The sequence below is a fragment of the Aquarana catesbeiana genome, linkage group LG01, assembly GCF_042186555.1.
Source record: "Aquarana catesbeiana isolate 2022-GZ linkage group LG01, ASM4218655v1, whole genome shotgun sequence".
Taxonomy (NCBI): Eukaryota; Metazoa; Chordata; class Amphibia; order Anura; family Ranidae; genus Aquarana; species Aquarana catesbeiana.
The window spans coordinates 560,573,425-560,589,754 of NC_133324.1; the positions used below are offsets into that span (position 1 = coordinate 560,573,425).

General features: G+C 43.5%; 1 protein-coding gene across 1 annotated transcript in view; it reads left to right on the top strand.

Moving 5' to 3' along the window:
- PEX11G (peroxisomal biogenesis factor 11 gamma) overlaps positions 1-16,330 on the top strand; it is a 42,828-nt gene that overhangs the window by 16,898 nt on the left and 9,600 nt on the right. The window contains exons 2-4 of the mRNA XM_073596348.1: positions 3,166-3,354; positions 5,523-5,701; positions 8,336-8,386. Of these exons, the coding sequence (XP_073452449.1) occupies positions 3,166-3,354; positions 5,523-5,701; positions 8,336-8,386 (419 nt within the window). The remainder of the gene's footprint in view (positions 1-3,165; positions 3,355-5,522; positions 5,702-8,335; positions 8,387-16,330) is intronic.

The following is a 16,330-nucleotide window of genomic DNA, read 5'->3' on the forward strand; positions in this document are numbered from 1 at the left end:
TGTCCATGTCACTGCCTGTGTAACATGAACACTTCCTATTGGCTGTCCTGTAGCACAGTCCTCTCAGGCCCTCTTACATTCTAGAAGAACACAGTCAGTCAAGGAGTCTGTAGGGTTTTGGCTTTCTCAAGAAGATTGCGTGCTTTGGATTAGTGAGACACCCCCCCCCCCCCTCTTCTGCTGAAAATGGCAGACATATCCTGCTATATCTTAGTAAATCTTGCTTCACTAGGTAAGAAGGTAACAAAAATAGAAAAGCCTCGCAGGATGGTTTGGAGAGGAATTGGGGAAAGAATTTGTTCATGTTTTGCCTAGAGTGGGCTTTAAAGTAGACCTGTGGGCAAAATCAAAAATTACATCTATGATGCAGTAACACAGTTAGATCTCTTCATATCCTATTCACCTTTTTTTTCTTTTTTTTCTACTAGTGTCAGCTTACAGCTTATATAGGTCTCACTTGTGTATTTTTATCCAATCACTATAGGGTATATATTGCTGTTAATTCCACTTATGATTAAGTTTCGTTAAGACACTTTATTGTGCATATCGTCTTTCAGATGACATTCTGTCTGACTTTGCCCACTAACGTACATTCAATTTTTTGTTTTTTAGTGCCACACTTATCCACACTACACAGTTGTTTTGTTTTTCGTAACTTATGTAACATAGTTCATTACCTGGTTAGAGAATCTTGTCTGATCACTATTGTTTTCTCCACCACTGGGACTGTGTGACTGTCTGCTGCCTAAAGTGACAAATATTAGTTCTTTTTTTTAGTGTCAGGAGCCTGGTAATGATGGTTTGCAGGGCTCTATGCATTGACAACCATAGCTGTATGCACTTTGTACTTTAACCTAACCCTCACCTAATGCCTCATTTAGACTGTGTAGTTAGCACAGACTGTGAATTCCAGCATAAAAAATCTGCAGTTAAATTATAGATAATTATGGCTGGATGCAGTCTGATCATCTGTCCCTAACTGCAGGTAATTGCTGGCTGTGGGAACAGCTGCAAACAGTCACTGTCATTACTTTGTGTTACCAAAGAGGCCACTGCTCTTCGTATTCATCTGTCATTCCATCCAGAAGAGCCCATAAATTTTTGTCACTGCAATTCACAGTGCGTTTTAATCACAGATGGTGAATGTGGTTCTAAAGCCTAAATATTTTTTACCTTAAAGAGGAGTTCCAGTCAAAAAAAAAAAAAATTAAAAGTCAGCAGCTACAAATACTGCAGCTGCTGATTTTTAATTGGACACTTACCTGTCCCAGGGTCCAGCGATGCGGGGGATCGAAGCCCCGCTCGTCTCCCCCTCCATTCAGCGGCGCCGACATTGCAACTGTGGGCGCCGGGCTGTGCGCCGGGCTGTGGCTTCACAGCCTGGCACCCACTGCGCATGCGCGAGCGGCGCCACGCGCCGTGATTGGCCGCTCAGTCACCTGGGACCTGTAATGGGTCCCAGATGATTGACAGGAGGGAGGGAGCAGAGCCGAGCCCTTCCTGTGCTGAGGGGGAAGTGATGTCACCAGCCCAGGCACTGGAAGAGGCAGACTACGAGGGACCCCCTAGAAACAGGCATTTAGAGGTAAGTAAAAAAAAAAAATATATCCAAATGTTTTTTTGTATTTTTTTTTAGGATTTTTCATGTAGTTTTGTTTTTTTGGGTGGAACCCCACTTTAATGCATTCCATAGCACAGAGCAGGTAAGTATAAACCTGCTTGTTGTTTTTTTTTTTTTTTTTTTCCGTTTTTTGAATAACATTTACAATCATTAAAAGAGAAGTCCAGCTTGAGCTCATTTGGCTGGGCTTCTCCTCTGGATCACAGGAGTGCAATTCGTTTTGCACTCCTGTGATCCGTTTTCATCAGAGAGTGGTCTGAAGTCCGCTCTCTGCTGACATCACCAGTGTCAGTCCAGGCACCTCGTCATCTCGACTCTGGGAGTCTGGACCCACCAGGTGCCTAGACTGATAGCAGCCTCTCAGAGAGCTGCTGAGCCGGCCACTTCCCACCCCTCCACAGCTCAGTGCTCCAATGAACAAGGAGGAGCAGAGCAGGTATGCTGCTTATTGACAGTCAGCAACTCTCTGCTCTGGGAGGTGAGAGAACTGAGCCAGCGGCGGTGTTCGATCGCTTGGTTCTCAATGCAGAGACGGCTGGGGACAGATGCAGCATCAGACCGCTGCTGTAACCACCTAGGTAAGTATGATTATGGGAAAAACTGGATTCCTATACTTCTCTTTCAAGCTTAAATTCCAGGTGCAGTAATATTTTTTTGTTTTTGTTTATATAATTCCTCTCATTCCCTTCCCAAAAAAAAAATATATATCAAAGCACTATTCCCCCTCTCTATCATTGCCCGTCATGTCCTCTGCTGCTGATCCTCTTCAAGAATGAATGACACCCAGCGTTCTCACTTCTTGTGAGCCCAGGCCATCATCCGCCGGGCTCACAGTATAATGCTGCATAGAATAGCACTGATGTCATAACCGAAGCGCTGTTCTGTGCAGCATTCAGAACTTCCAACTGCTGATGCCAAAGGGGAAGAGGAGGGACCCCAGCTCACCATGTGACTGGCCAGAATACACTAGGAAAAAGTATGTTCTCCTAAATTCACTGAACACAAAATACATTTTTTGTGGAATTAAAGAAAATCTGTTGTAAAAAAATATGTAGGCTTCCATTACTATCCTTCTAAAAATGCAGACCCGGAACAAACGTAGATCACTAACGTTCAGTGCTCCAGTAAAGAGATTTCCCCTTTCTTATTGTCACAGTGACATCAGTTTCACCACGCAGGATAGGAGCAAAAATTTCCCTCACAGGTGCAGACTGAAAAAAAAAAAATCAGAAAGGGATTCTAGTCTTTAGTTACAAAAAAAGCATTTTTACTGCTTTTTGCAGATTGCTCCTCGCTTCCTGATTGGTAAAACCATTGTCACAGGGAATATCTCACTAGGAGAGCTGCAGATAGCCCTAAAACCTAGCAGGAGTTCTAATCCTTTCCCCAAAAAAAGTCACGTACTTTAACTTTTATTGGTTTAACCTTATTTATAGTGACTTTAATAAGAAACATTTAATGAATAACAATACTGTATTATGGTTTGGATGATTTTCTTTTTCGAAGACCCAATACCTGTGACTGTTTACATATTCTTTTCATAGATGCGAACATTGTGCTACAGCTGCCAGTTACTTGGGGGTGTCATTACACAGAAGCATGGGGATAAACAGCAGTATGGAAAAAGCTTTCTCATTATAGCTTCACAACTAAGCCACTGCCGGACTGTACTGAGGCTGTTTGATGACCTGTCTATGCTTGCATATTCTTTTCAATATGGACTAGGAAAAAAGGTGAGTTGACTGTTATGTTGTTATATTACCTGATCAACACCTAGTGAAAAGCCAGCATACAGGGAAGGCTATTTCTCAACATACTGCCTAAAATCTTTTACCTGTGATGATAGGCCATTAAATTTGCCTAAAATAATCTAAGTGGTAGTTCCATGCAGTAGGAGAACAATTTTGCCCACTTATCTGGTATTTTATTTATATTTGCCCCATGTATTTTATCTTCTCTCCTTTCCAGGCTCTTCAGTATTTCACACTTCTGGCAGTGTCAGATGACATGGTTCCCCACCGCACGCTCTGGTTAACATCCTCAGACTTCAGTGACGTCAGAGGATAGAACTGCAGCACATGCTCAGGAACACAAGCATCTGACAAAGTGTCCAATGCTGAAGAGTCTGACAAAGGCCACATTTCTAGAATGGAGCAAACTAAAGAAACAAAGGCTACTGGAATAGGCTACCAGAGCTCTTCTATTGCGGAGAACAGATTTTTTTTTTTTTTTTTTTTTATTCGGTATAACCATGTTACTTTACATTTTTCTACTTCTTTGTCATCAAATACTGTAACTTTCTTATTAGCTCTAATGTAACTGGTAAAAATGTAGTGTATGAATTCAAATCCTAGAACTCCTTTTTTTCATACAAGATGAAATGTTACATTTTATTTTCTCAGCCTCTGTCATTGAAGACTTTACTTTATATCATTAAAAAAGAATGACAGCATATAAATCAATACAGGTCTCAAGGTATTAATATGACTTAAATTAGTTTCTGTTTGTCTTGTATCCCCCCACCAAGAAAAAAGAAACAGACACACCCAAACCACTTCGTCCAGTAGCATTGTTGCTTCTACCATAAGATGGGATAAGTATGCGGCAGAAGTGTATTTAGTGTAAGGGATTCGACTCTGAGACTGGGTTAATGTTAGAGCTAGGGCTTTTGCATTGCACCAACACTTAAGTAAGGGCCCAAATCTTGCGAATTGCTGATCATACACTGGATGGTGATATCGTTTTTTCCCTCCTCCCCAACTGCCCCCGTCTAGATGTACCTAAGCACCAGGCCCTTTTAGCGCTTGAGTATTTATTTATTTCAGTGGCCAGAATAAATTCCAAGTCTGGCCAATGAAATAAATACATTCCCACACGTCAAATGTGTCTAAATGCGATTGAAAAACTGCAGCATAGGTGCGTTAACACTGATTTTTCCTGTCAGGAGAAAAAGAGTAGTCATTGCTTTGATATGTTAATAATCAACATGTATATGCATATAGCTGGAATTTATGGGTTTTAATACCACTATCAATTATTGTTTTTACCTTGTTAATCATGGTCCTATTGTACCAAAATTTTATATATATATATATATATATATATATATATATATATAAATAAAAAAAAATATATATATATATATATATATATATATATATATATATATAAATAAAATTTGATAGTTGGTTTTCCCTGAGACTGCATGCTTCATATAAAGTCCCAATTGCCCCCCTTTCCCCCGCAATTCTCAACAGATAGGGATGGAGGTACATGACTTATCTGGTCTTGACATCATATAAAGTCCCAAACAATTGTCTTCTTTTCAGTGTTTTACAGTTAAACCAGTGTGCATGAGGCCTATGAGTTAAACCAGCTTTACACGGAGTAGTACCTTTTAATGCAGTTAATTATTCCAAGATATTAGGCTTCATTCTCACGAGGCGGATCCGCTGCTACGGAGTCCGCCTCTGTCCGCCAGCTCAGTGGGATATCTCTCCGTTGATCTCCGCTGAGCCAGCGGATGAGAGGTCCCTCTCTGCTCACTGAGCGGGTAGGGGCTTGTCGAGCACCGCTGGTTACTATGGAGAGATTGTCCGTTTTCATCAGATCTCACCCGATCCGATGGGGACGGATGCGAACATAGGGGCATCCGGGTCGGATGTCAGCGGACATGTCACCGCTGACATCCGTCGCTCCATAGACTAGCATGAAGCGCCCGTTCAGGTCCGCCAACAAAATTGACAGGCAGACCTGAACTGTCCGACAGTGTGAAAGGGGCCTATAAACTGTACATATTTAAACTGTTACGTTGTGCTACATGTGTTCTCAATGTGAAATCAGTTTCACATTGAGAACTGTTTAACTCACAGTATTTCTTTAATTCTATAAACTTGACCAGGAGGAAGACCGTCTTATCCGATGGATATCTGTCATTGGTAACATATTTGATCAGCTCTACTACCCGTGTGAACATGTGGCCTGGGCTGCTGACGCTGGAGTGATTCGCACCAAATCTGATATTTGGTGGACTGCGAGCACTGCTCTGTGGGGGCTTTCACTTTTAGTAGGAATAATAAGGTATGTTGCTTTAAACCTTTTAAAGGTAACTTAACAGGGCACTTGCACACAAAAATATGCAGCTGTCGAACATAGTATTTCATCTACACTTTAAAACTTAACTCTAGTCTGTTTTTACCTGTAACTGGGTTTGTATTACTGTCCATATGTTGCACAGCTAGCCTGGGGAGCTGATTTTGCTCTGTTACAGTTATGGAAAAGGCGCTCATCTGTCTGTAATTCTACCCCCTCCTATCAACATTTTATTTGTCAACCTATGAGCTCTTTAGTACAAATTATTGGCTTCTTGTGCTTCTTCCAGTCTGAGCTTTGCTGTACAACGACTGCAAGAGGCTGATAAATTGGTGGCTTTTAATTGCCTGAAGTTCAGGTTCAAGTTGGCCGATGGATAAGGGGAGCCAAGTGTTGTGAGTAACACTTCAATGTTTCTAATTTAGGATGAGTTCATTTCAGGGCCCCCTTGTTTAGATCTTAATATTAAACAACATTAGCCAGACCTGTCCTAGAACTGCTGTATACCGGACCTTTAAGGTTGTTTACCGGGGACCAAAACAGATATGAGCATTGTTTGTATATTACACTGATAATCCCATATTATACCCCTCCCACTCCACCAATCAGGTTTTAGGGGAGAAGCTCTTTAACCACTTCAGCCCCGGAAAGATTTACCCACTTCCTGACCAGGCCATTTTTTGCGATACGGCACTGCATTGCTGTAACTGACAATTGTGCGGTCATGCAACTTTGTACCCAAAACGAAATTGATGTCCTTTTTTTCCCACCAATAGAGCTTTCTTTTGGTGGTATTTGATCACCTCTGCGGTTTTTATTTTTTGCGCTATAAACAAAAAAAGCGACAAAAAAAAAAAAAAAAGATAAATAACTAAAATAAATATCCCCCAAAAAATGTAAAAAAAAAATTCCAATTGGCGTATATTGATTGGTTTGAGCAAAAGTTATCGCGTCTACAAAATAGGGGATAGATTTATGGCATTTTTATTATTTTTTTTATTTTACTAGTAATGGTGGTGATTTGCGATTTTTAGCGGGACTGCGACATTGACACTCGCATTTTTTTGGGGCCAGTGACATTTATATAGCGATCAGTACTATAAAAAGGCACTGATTACTGTATAAATGACACTGGCAGGTAAGGGGTTAACACCAGGGGTGATCAAAGGGTTAAATGTTCCCTAGGGAGGTGCTTTCCAACTGTGTAGGGAGTGGACTGACCGAAGGTAGAGAGAGATTGACTCCCCCGCTAGCAAATGGGCACGTTCGCGTGCCCACAGATAGCTGTGTACGCGCTCGATGTACAATGACGGCCATTCGCGCAGCCGAGCCAACCTGCCTCCGTATAACTGTGGCGGCTGGTCAGCAAGCAGTTAAAAGGGTTGGTCTGGCAAAATTTGGAAAACCTTTTTTATTGATTGCTAAATTGTTGCCATATATTTTGATTATGTGTTTACCCATTTTCCCTCTGCAAATGAATGAGCAAACGGTGAAACTGCAGAAACATATTGCATTTTATATAATGAAGTGAATTGCACGTAAAGCAAGCAGTCTCCAGTGATCTGGGAAGAGATCCGATTACTTGCAAGCTGTTTGTGTGTTTGCGTGACTTTAAAGTGGAGTTCCACCCAAAAATGGAACTTCCGCTTTTCCGGTTCCTCCCCCCTCCGGTGTCACATTTGGCACCTTTCAGGGGGGAGGGGGGAGCAAAAACCTGTTGTCTAATACAGGTATTTTGCTCCTACTTCCGGGCAGAGATACCCAAACCACCACCGGCGGGTATCTACGCCACTCCGCCACCCCCACCCCCCCCCCGGCTGTCTTCTGGGAGACACACGGGTCCCAGAAAACAGCAGGGACCAGTGGGATAGTGCAGCATGAGTTGCACATGCACAGTAGGGAACCAGGAGGTGAAGCCGCAAGGCTTCACTTCCCGATTCCCTTACTGAGGATGGCGGCGGCAGTACCCGACAGCCTAGGGATAGATCGCCTTCGGGTGCCGACATCCCGGGCGCCCTGGACAGGTAAGTGTCCATATTTTAAAAGTCAGCAATTGCAGTATTTGTAGCTGCTGACTTTTAAAATCGGCGGCGCTTTAAGCTCCCTGTGAGCAAACTATGCTTGAGAGCTTGTGTTTCATTAATGGAGGTTGTGATAGCATGAGCACACAACCCTAAGGGAAATCTGTACGGAGACTACTGACTTCATCTTCTGAATATACTGGTCTTTGGCTGTCATAATCTAATGACTTCAGTATTTTCTAATTCATTGTCTATAAAAGGAGAGCGAATTAGACGTTCTGACTTTCCCGATATACATGCTTGTTCTAGCTAGTGTCTCAAAAATGTTGAAGTCAGAGACCAGCCAGACAACTAACATTTTTAGAAGGAGGTAAACTGTAGCAGTCTCTCTATTTTTTTTTTTTTTTCAATTCAATGACGCGCCAAGTAGGAAGACTGGAAGATCAATGTGACAGCTAGGCAGTTAGCCTTTTTAGGAGGGTTGGGAATGACAACACAGTTTATTATTATCCATTTGTTTTATTTTTTAACAGATTTATTAATATTCGAATAATGAATGGCTTTGTTTACTTTATGGAATTTTTCTTTTTTTCTGATTTAGGTCTTTAAGAATTTTACTGAAACTGAGAAGAAGTAAAGGAAAACATTCTGAGTAAGTTGCTTGTAATTTAGTGTGCAGTATTCAAGAATGTTTAGAGATAACAGTATGTTCTAGACCTTTTGACTGATCAGCTACCGTATTTATCGGCGTATAACACTCGCCGGCGTATAACACGCTCCCCAAGTTTAGGAGGGAATTTTAAGGAAAAAAACTTTTAGGAGTAAAGTTTAAGGAAGAAAAACTTACATTAAAATGCCCATCAATGCAGCGTTATCGGTGTCCATCTGCAGCCTTGTCAGTGTCAGTGCAGCCTTGCCCCAGTGTCCATTGCAGCCTTTTCAGTGCAGCTTTGCCCCAGTGCAGTCATGTCAGTGCAGCCATGCCAGTGCAGCTTTGCCCCAGTGCAGCCTTGCCCCAGTGCTCGCCGCGAGCAAAGTCCTTTCTTGTATTAAGAGAGGTATGGACTCCAGAGAGAGAGATATCATTTTGCCCCTGTACAAATCATTAGTAAGACCTCATCTGGAATATGCAGTTCAGTTTTGGGCACCAGTTCTCAAAAAGGATATCGGCTAACTGGAGAAAGTGCAGAGAAGGGCAACCAAACTGATAAGAGGCATGGGGGAGCTCAGCTATAAGGAAAGATTAGAGGAACTGAATTTGTTCACTCTTGAGAAGAGGAGAATAAGGGGGGATATGATCAACATGTTCAAATATATAAAGGGTCCATATAGTGAACTTGGTGTTAAGTTATTCACTTTACGGTCAACACAGAGGACAAGGGGGCACTCTTTACGACTGGAGGAAAAGAGATTTCATCTCCAAATACGGAAAGGTTTCTTCACAGTAAGAGCTGTGAAAATGTGGAATAGACTCCCTCCAGAGGTGGTTCTGGCCAGCTCAGTAGATTGCTTTAAGAAAGGCCTGGATACTTTCCTAAATGTACATAATATAACTGGGTACTGACATTTATAGGTAAAGTTGATCCAGGGAAAATCCGATTGCCTCTCTGGGATCAGGAAGGAATTTTTTCCCCTGCTGTAGCAAATTGGAGCATGCTCTGCTGGGGTTTTTTGCCTTCCTCTGGATCAACTGTGTGTATAGTATTGGGTATATTGGATTGGATTTTTTTTTTTTTTTTATAGTTGAACTGGATGGACTTGTGTCTTTTTTCAACCTGACTAACTATGTAACTATGTACACATACCCGAGAGTCCTCGGCTTTTTTCGGCGCCGCTCACAGTCACGCCCAGTCCCGCCCTATGATGGACATAACACAGGTCCAATGGCGGGACTGTGAGCGGCGCCGAGAAAAGCCGAGGACTCTCGGGTATGTGTATCTCCGCTCCGCCGAGTCCCTGCAGTCTCGGTGCCATATTTGAATTTACACACGGCTATGTGTATATCGGCGGCGATCGCGGCAAAAGCCGCGATCGCTCCGATCCGAACAAAAAGTGACAGGGATCGGCCTATAACACGCACCCACGATTTTCCCCTGATTTTCAGGGGAAAAAAGTGCGTGTTATATGCCGATAAATACGGTATATGCCTAAAATACTGGACTAAATATTCAGGAAGAGGAATTTTTTGGTGGTGTGACACCCAAAAAAATAATAATCCTAAATATTTGGCCAGTATTTTCAGCTATCAGCATGTGGTGTTAAGATCAACAATGGACATTGTGACATATTCAGTTTAGGCAATTGATTATATGTATAGCCAGATTTGTGTGTCATACTTTTAAAAAGGTTATTTGCTCTTGGGATGAACGTGGAATTCCCTTGCTCTGAACCCATCCCTATGAGCACATTCACCAAAACAGAGGGACATAACTGTGACACTCAAAAACACAAGTGTACACGGTCTGGTATGCTCAAGTCCCTGCAAAATTCTTATATTATGACACTTCATTTAATATCAACTAATATATAGCATCTTACCAGTTCTTATATGTAGCTGTAATTTTATTTTTTCTTCTTTTTTTGGGGGGTCAAGAATATTTTTAGCAAGTACAGAAAATATCTGTTGATCTTGCCAGAAATGCAGTTCTTGTCACTTCCTGAACATCTTTATCTTTTTTTTTTTTTTTTTATAAACAATTAATCCAATTCATTACCATGTCATTGAGATTACCAAAGGGTCAGGATTTGCAGGATTACCAGGTAAAAAAAAAAAGCCTGAAAAGAAAAAATGAATACAAGGTGGTATGAAAAAGTTTTGAGGTTTTGCAGCATGCCAACAGATGGCAGCATAAGGCTGCACAAGCAGTCACAGGGAGCACTAACCTTCATAAGTCAGTGTGTCAAAAGATATCGTCCTGTGTACATCGGGAGTTGAGCAACTGGTGCAATTCTGACTACGTGCGTTTACCACATCTGCTATTTCATCATGGACAGCAAGTTAGAACAAAGGGCAAACGTGAAATTCTGCATGCAACTGGGCAGAGCTGAATCAGACACATTTGACATGATTCGGCAAGTTTACGGCATGCTGCAATGAGTCATTTGAGGTGTTTTGAGTGGTACGCTTGCTTCAATAGCCGAAAAACATCACTGGAAGACAAAGAGAGATCAGGAAGACCTTCAACGAGCTCAACCCCCAAAAATGTCGAAATAATTCAGCAACTTGTGCATGATGATCGTCGGAGAACAATCCACAACATTGCTGCAGTTGTTGGTGTGTCATATGGAACAGTCCAGGCGATCCTCACTTGTGATTTGAACATACGCTGCGTTGCTGCCAAGTTCATCCCCACGGTACCCTGATGGATTTTTTGTCAGACTTCGGCGCGGTGTTCCTTCTGCTCCTGGGTCAGCAGCCTGGGGATAACTCGAACAACTCATTACAGCTTCGCCGTAAACTTGCCAAATCATGTCAAATGTCTTTGTGGCAGATTTGACCAGTTTCACGCAGAATTTCACATTTCCTTTTTGTTCTAACTTGGTGTCCATGATGAAATGGCAGACGTCGTAACACACATGGTCATTACATTTTTGTTTTGAGTTTAAATATGTTTTATTAACATTGCATGTGTTAGGGCTGTCCCAGACACCTGCACACCATGCTTGAGATGGGAGACGGCCATTAAGACATTTTCAGCTGGATCTGCCAATTATCCCATAGCTATAGGACAGCTGCAGCAGGAACAATCAATGAGTGAGAGTAGAAAACCTGCCCCAATTGCTGTTCTTATAAATAACCTACTCCTTCATCAAACATAGATAAAGCTGTGGCTGCGCACGACATGCAGTAGGACATGCTGGAGCTAGCTCTGTTGTGAATCCTGCATAAAACACCGCCATCCTTCCCTGTACTGACCCGGGACACCTCACATCCGCTGCCGCAGCTGCTCTGCTACACCCGGCTGGGTATATCGTCACGCTGCCATGGCTAGACGAGGGACGGGACCCAAGATTTCACCCAACACCCCCGGCCATGATGGCGGCCTCCCGCCCCGCTCGGCAAAGGAGGCAGCTCAACGACTTCGCCAAAAATCTCTACCTGAAAGACCTGTCATCACACCGGCTGATTGATCCTGGAGAAGGGCTCCTGGAAGCTGATATGGGATCATTGGATGGCGTCCGCAGTCTCCTGGATGACACGCAGGCCACATCTCATGCGAGTACTGGGCCTCAGGCCTCCAATATGGCATTGGCGTCCCATCAAGACAGTGCTGACCCTGAGCCCACATTAAGGGACATTTTTACTGCAGTGACCACCTGCAGCTCTTCTACTGCTGACCTAACAGGGGAGGTGTGAAGGGTATGAAGGTTGAAATATCCCTAATCAGGCATGGCATGCAGAAATTGTAGGAGCGCACCTCTGCCCTGGAGGGATGCCTTGGTACATTAGAGGATGAGTGGCAGCCTCTGCAGAGAGATGTCAGACATATACAATCAGTGGCTTCTGCGGCCGCCTGGAGGACATGGTAAATCGCTTACGCCGGAATAATGTGCATGCGGTGGGCATCCCTGAACGGGCAGAGGGCAAAAATTCAGTGGCCTTTATTGAAGCATGGCTCATTGACACCTTTGGCCGAGATGCATTTTCGCCCATGTTCACGGTGGAGAGGGCGCACAGGTTCCCAGCAAGGCCGCCGAAACAGGGTGCCCCACCACACCCCTTTTTGTTCCATCTCCTGAATTACAAAGACAGCGATGCTGTACTGAATAAAGCTAGAGCAGCTGGTATCCTTCAAGTGGACAACGCCAAAGTTTCCTTATTTCTGGATTTTTCAGCGGAGGTACAGTGGCAGAGATCCAAATTCATGGATATACAGAAAAGGCTGCGTATCTTCAACGTCCAATACTTCATGCTCTATCCTGCAAAGCTGAAGGTCATTGCCAATGGCACCTCGCACTTTGAAAATCCTGTGGCTGCAGTGCACTGGCTCGACAGTGAGGAACAGTACCTGGCACAACACCCTCCTTAGGAACAGTGAGATGTCTCCGGTACTCTTCCTCTGTTTCAAGGGTGCTTTGATGTTGGTTAGCAACCCGACGGCGACAGCTCTAGCAGTTTGGTTTCCCTACATTGCATAAAGTAACTGTTCTTTTACCTTAGTTCTGTAGCACAAACTGGTTCCTTGCCCCAGGACTACATTCGTGCCCCCCAAGATGGTCCTGTGCGGACTCTTTCCCCTATATGTTTGGGGATGTTTTTGTTTTTTTAGGGCCCAGTTGGCCGAAAACTGTACTAACTCTGACCTCATACATGCGATTCTCCCTTCCACTTTCTCTTCACAGGTGGGACATTTAAAGATCTTAACATCACTAACTATGTTCCAAGCATCCACTAGGTGGCGTAAGAATCTCATCATTGATCTCTTGGTGAGATTGGTATGTTCATGTTCACACTGTATTTACCTCAGCCTAAAGCTTGAATTGGGTAATGTGGCAGTTCTATCCTATGGAGGAGGAGAGCCCTTAGGCTTTTCCTCCCTTTCCAACAGTGTCCAGGATGGCACATAACACTGCCACTGGTTTGTTTTTGATGTCATGGAATGTAAGAGGCATGGGGGACAAAATTTAAGAGGGGCGCAATTTTCAAATATTTCAGATTACAACCTCATTTGATCTGTCTCCAGGAGAAGGGTCTGCAACCTGACTGCTGAATTCTCGCAAATTCCAAACACAATTCCACTCCATGCATTCATCTTACTCCAGAGGAGTCGGTGTGCTGATATCTGCCAATGTCTCATTTGAGTGTATTCAGCAGCGGATTGACAGAGAGGGCAGATTTGTCTTTTTATTATGCAAGCTAAATGGTTTTACATGTATTATTGCAGCAATATATATCCCTCTGCCCTTCTTGGTGGACTCCCTTAACCTCCCTGGCGGTATGATTATTTCAGATTTTTGATGCTCAAAGCGGTACAATTCTTTTGCATAGAAATTTGGTGTTTTGTATTGTAGGCCTGTAATTCTTAGGAACAAACACTTAAATCTGTCCAAACAAGAGTCTAGTAGACATCCCGGGTATGATAAAGTTTGAAACACGAAATCATAAATTATAATATAATAAATAACTATAAATAATAACAAATAATAATATAATAATAAAAAATATTCAATAATGTAATCAAATCAAAAACACTGAAATTTGCTCAGTTGCAGAATAGTCGCTGTCATTTCTTTGTGTTGTGATGACAAATTTCCCCACAAATCACGATCGCTCAATTCTGCAAGTGATTCTAATTGATTATCGCTGTTTTCTAGCTGGTCTAAAACTGCTTTTGATGTAAAGGGACGGTTTTGGTTGCTATGGACAATCTCCATTTTCCATGCAGAAAGAACAGTATTTATAATATAAAACTGCATGCAGAGCACTGGACAAACCACTAGGGACAAAAGGGGTGTGAAATAATTTCATACAGTAATGTAATCTGTAAGATTACAGTGTACTGTGTGTATTGTGTGTGTTTTCACTTTTTGAATTTGGCGCCGTGCTCCGTCCCCGTGCGTCGCAATGCTCGCAGGGAACGGAGCTCGGCTCTGTGATGAATTGAGCAGAGACACAGCCGCCGCACACAGCGGGGATCGCAGCATCCTGGGGAAAATGTAAGTAAGCTGTACCTGGATCCTGCGATGCGATTCCGAGTGTGGCTCGGGGTTTAGCGCTTTTGGTACTGAAAATCCACCCCGAGCCACACTCGAGAATACCATCAGGGGGGTTAAGAAACTAGCTCAATTTATGGCGTTGCATCCCGATGTGCCTGTGATGGCTTTGGGTGATTTTAATAACACCTTGGATCCACACCTAGATAAGTTGTCACTGACGCCAAGACCTGCTAAGTCTGCCAGTGGTAAAACAATTTTTGCCTCCCTGCTCCCCGAACTGGGACTTCATGATGTGTAGCGAGAGAGGCACGCTGCTGTTAGATATTACTCTTGCTACTCAGCCACACATGATGGACTCTCCAGTATTGACCTAGGTCTGGGGAATGCAGTGCTTCTGCAGCGTGTACCGGATTCAGCAAACCCCGTCTACTCTCTGATCACTCCCCCTTCTGGGTACGGCTAGATGTTACGGTATCCTTGGGTCAGCCATTGTGGAGAGTGAACCCCTTTTTGTTGACATTGTTTACATCCTCTGACGACATATCGGGTGCATTGATGGAGTTCCTCCAATTTAACAGACACTCCGTTAGTGCGGCTGTGGTGTGGGACTTTCTCAAGGCATTCCTGAGGGTCTGCCTTATTCGGGAAATTATAGGCATCAAGAGGTGTCCAGGGGAGTGGGAGGATAGTGTAGGCGCAGAGAACAGACAATGGTCACTGATCCTACTCAATTTAATCATGAGGCTTGGACTGAGGCTCAATCCCTGTACAATTCCGTAATAATCTCCGCAGCAGAGAAGAGGAGATACTTCCTCCAGCAGGGCTGTTTTGAGGAGGGTGAAAACACTGGCCATCTTTTGGCTCTAGTGGCTAGGGAACAGTGGGACTCTTCCACAATATCAGCTATTTGGTCTGCAGCAGAGGAGCTACACACCCCTAATCCTGATATACTGAACGATTTTCATCATTTCTACACTTACTTGTATGCCTCTAAAACTAGATATACTTCCTCTGAGTTATAACTGTTCTTACAGAATTGTCCTTTTCCCCAGATAACTGATGCTGAGAGGGATACACTGGACTCCCCAATTACCCTGGAAGAGCTAACAGATGCTTTAGCAGAGGTCCCACATCATAAATCCCTGGGCTCCGACGGTCTGCCAGCCGAGGTGTACTCTCGCTATGGCGATGTTCTACTTCCACCCCTGCTGTGAGCCCTGTCTGAGGCTGTTGAGATGGGATGTTTACCTGATAGTATGCAGGAAGCCATTATAGTGGTACTTCCCAATCCAGGTAAGGACAGACTTTTGCCGGATTCATATCGTCTGATTTCTTTATTGAACTCGGACGTTAAGCTACTGGCTCGAGTCCTGGCCACCAGACTCTCCAAGTTAATGGGTGGACTGGTCCATCAGGACCAATCTGGGTTTATTCCCACCCGATCCACTGCCGATTAATAATTGGCGATTATTCATAAACCTGCAGGTACTGGTAGATAATCCTGGAGGTAGGGCCATTTTGTCGCTGGATGCCGCAAAGGCTTTTGACAGTGTTGAGTGGCCCTACCTCCTGGAAATACTGGCCAGGTTTGGTCTGGTGGATCATTTCATAGACTGGGTGACAGTTTTTTATTCAACACCCAGAGCCAGACTCCATATTAATAATACTTTCTCCCCTCCTTTCTCCTTGTATAGAGGCACTCGTCAGGGGGTGTCCACTATCCCCATTGTTTTTCGCTCTGGCAGTGGAGCCTCTGGCAATACTGATCTGTAACACGCCTGGAGTCGTGGGCTTTTGCAGAGGTCCCTTGGAAGAAAAGGTGTCTCTCTATGCTGATGACGCGCTAATTTATCTGGGGGCCTCATTGCGAACATTGATGGGGATTATCACTGACTATGGTGGGTTTTCAGGCTCTACCATCAATTGGTCCAAGTCAATC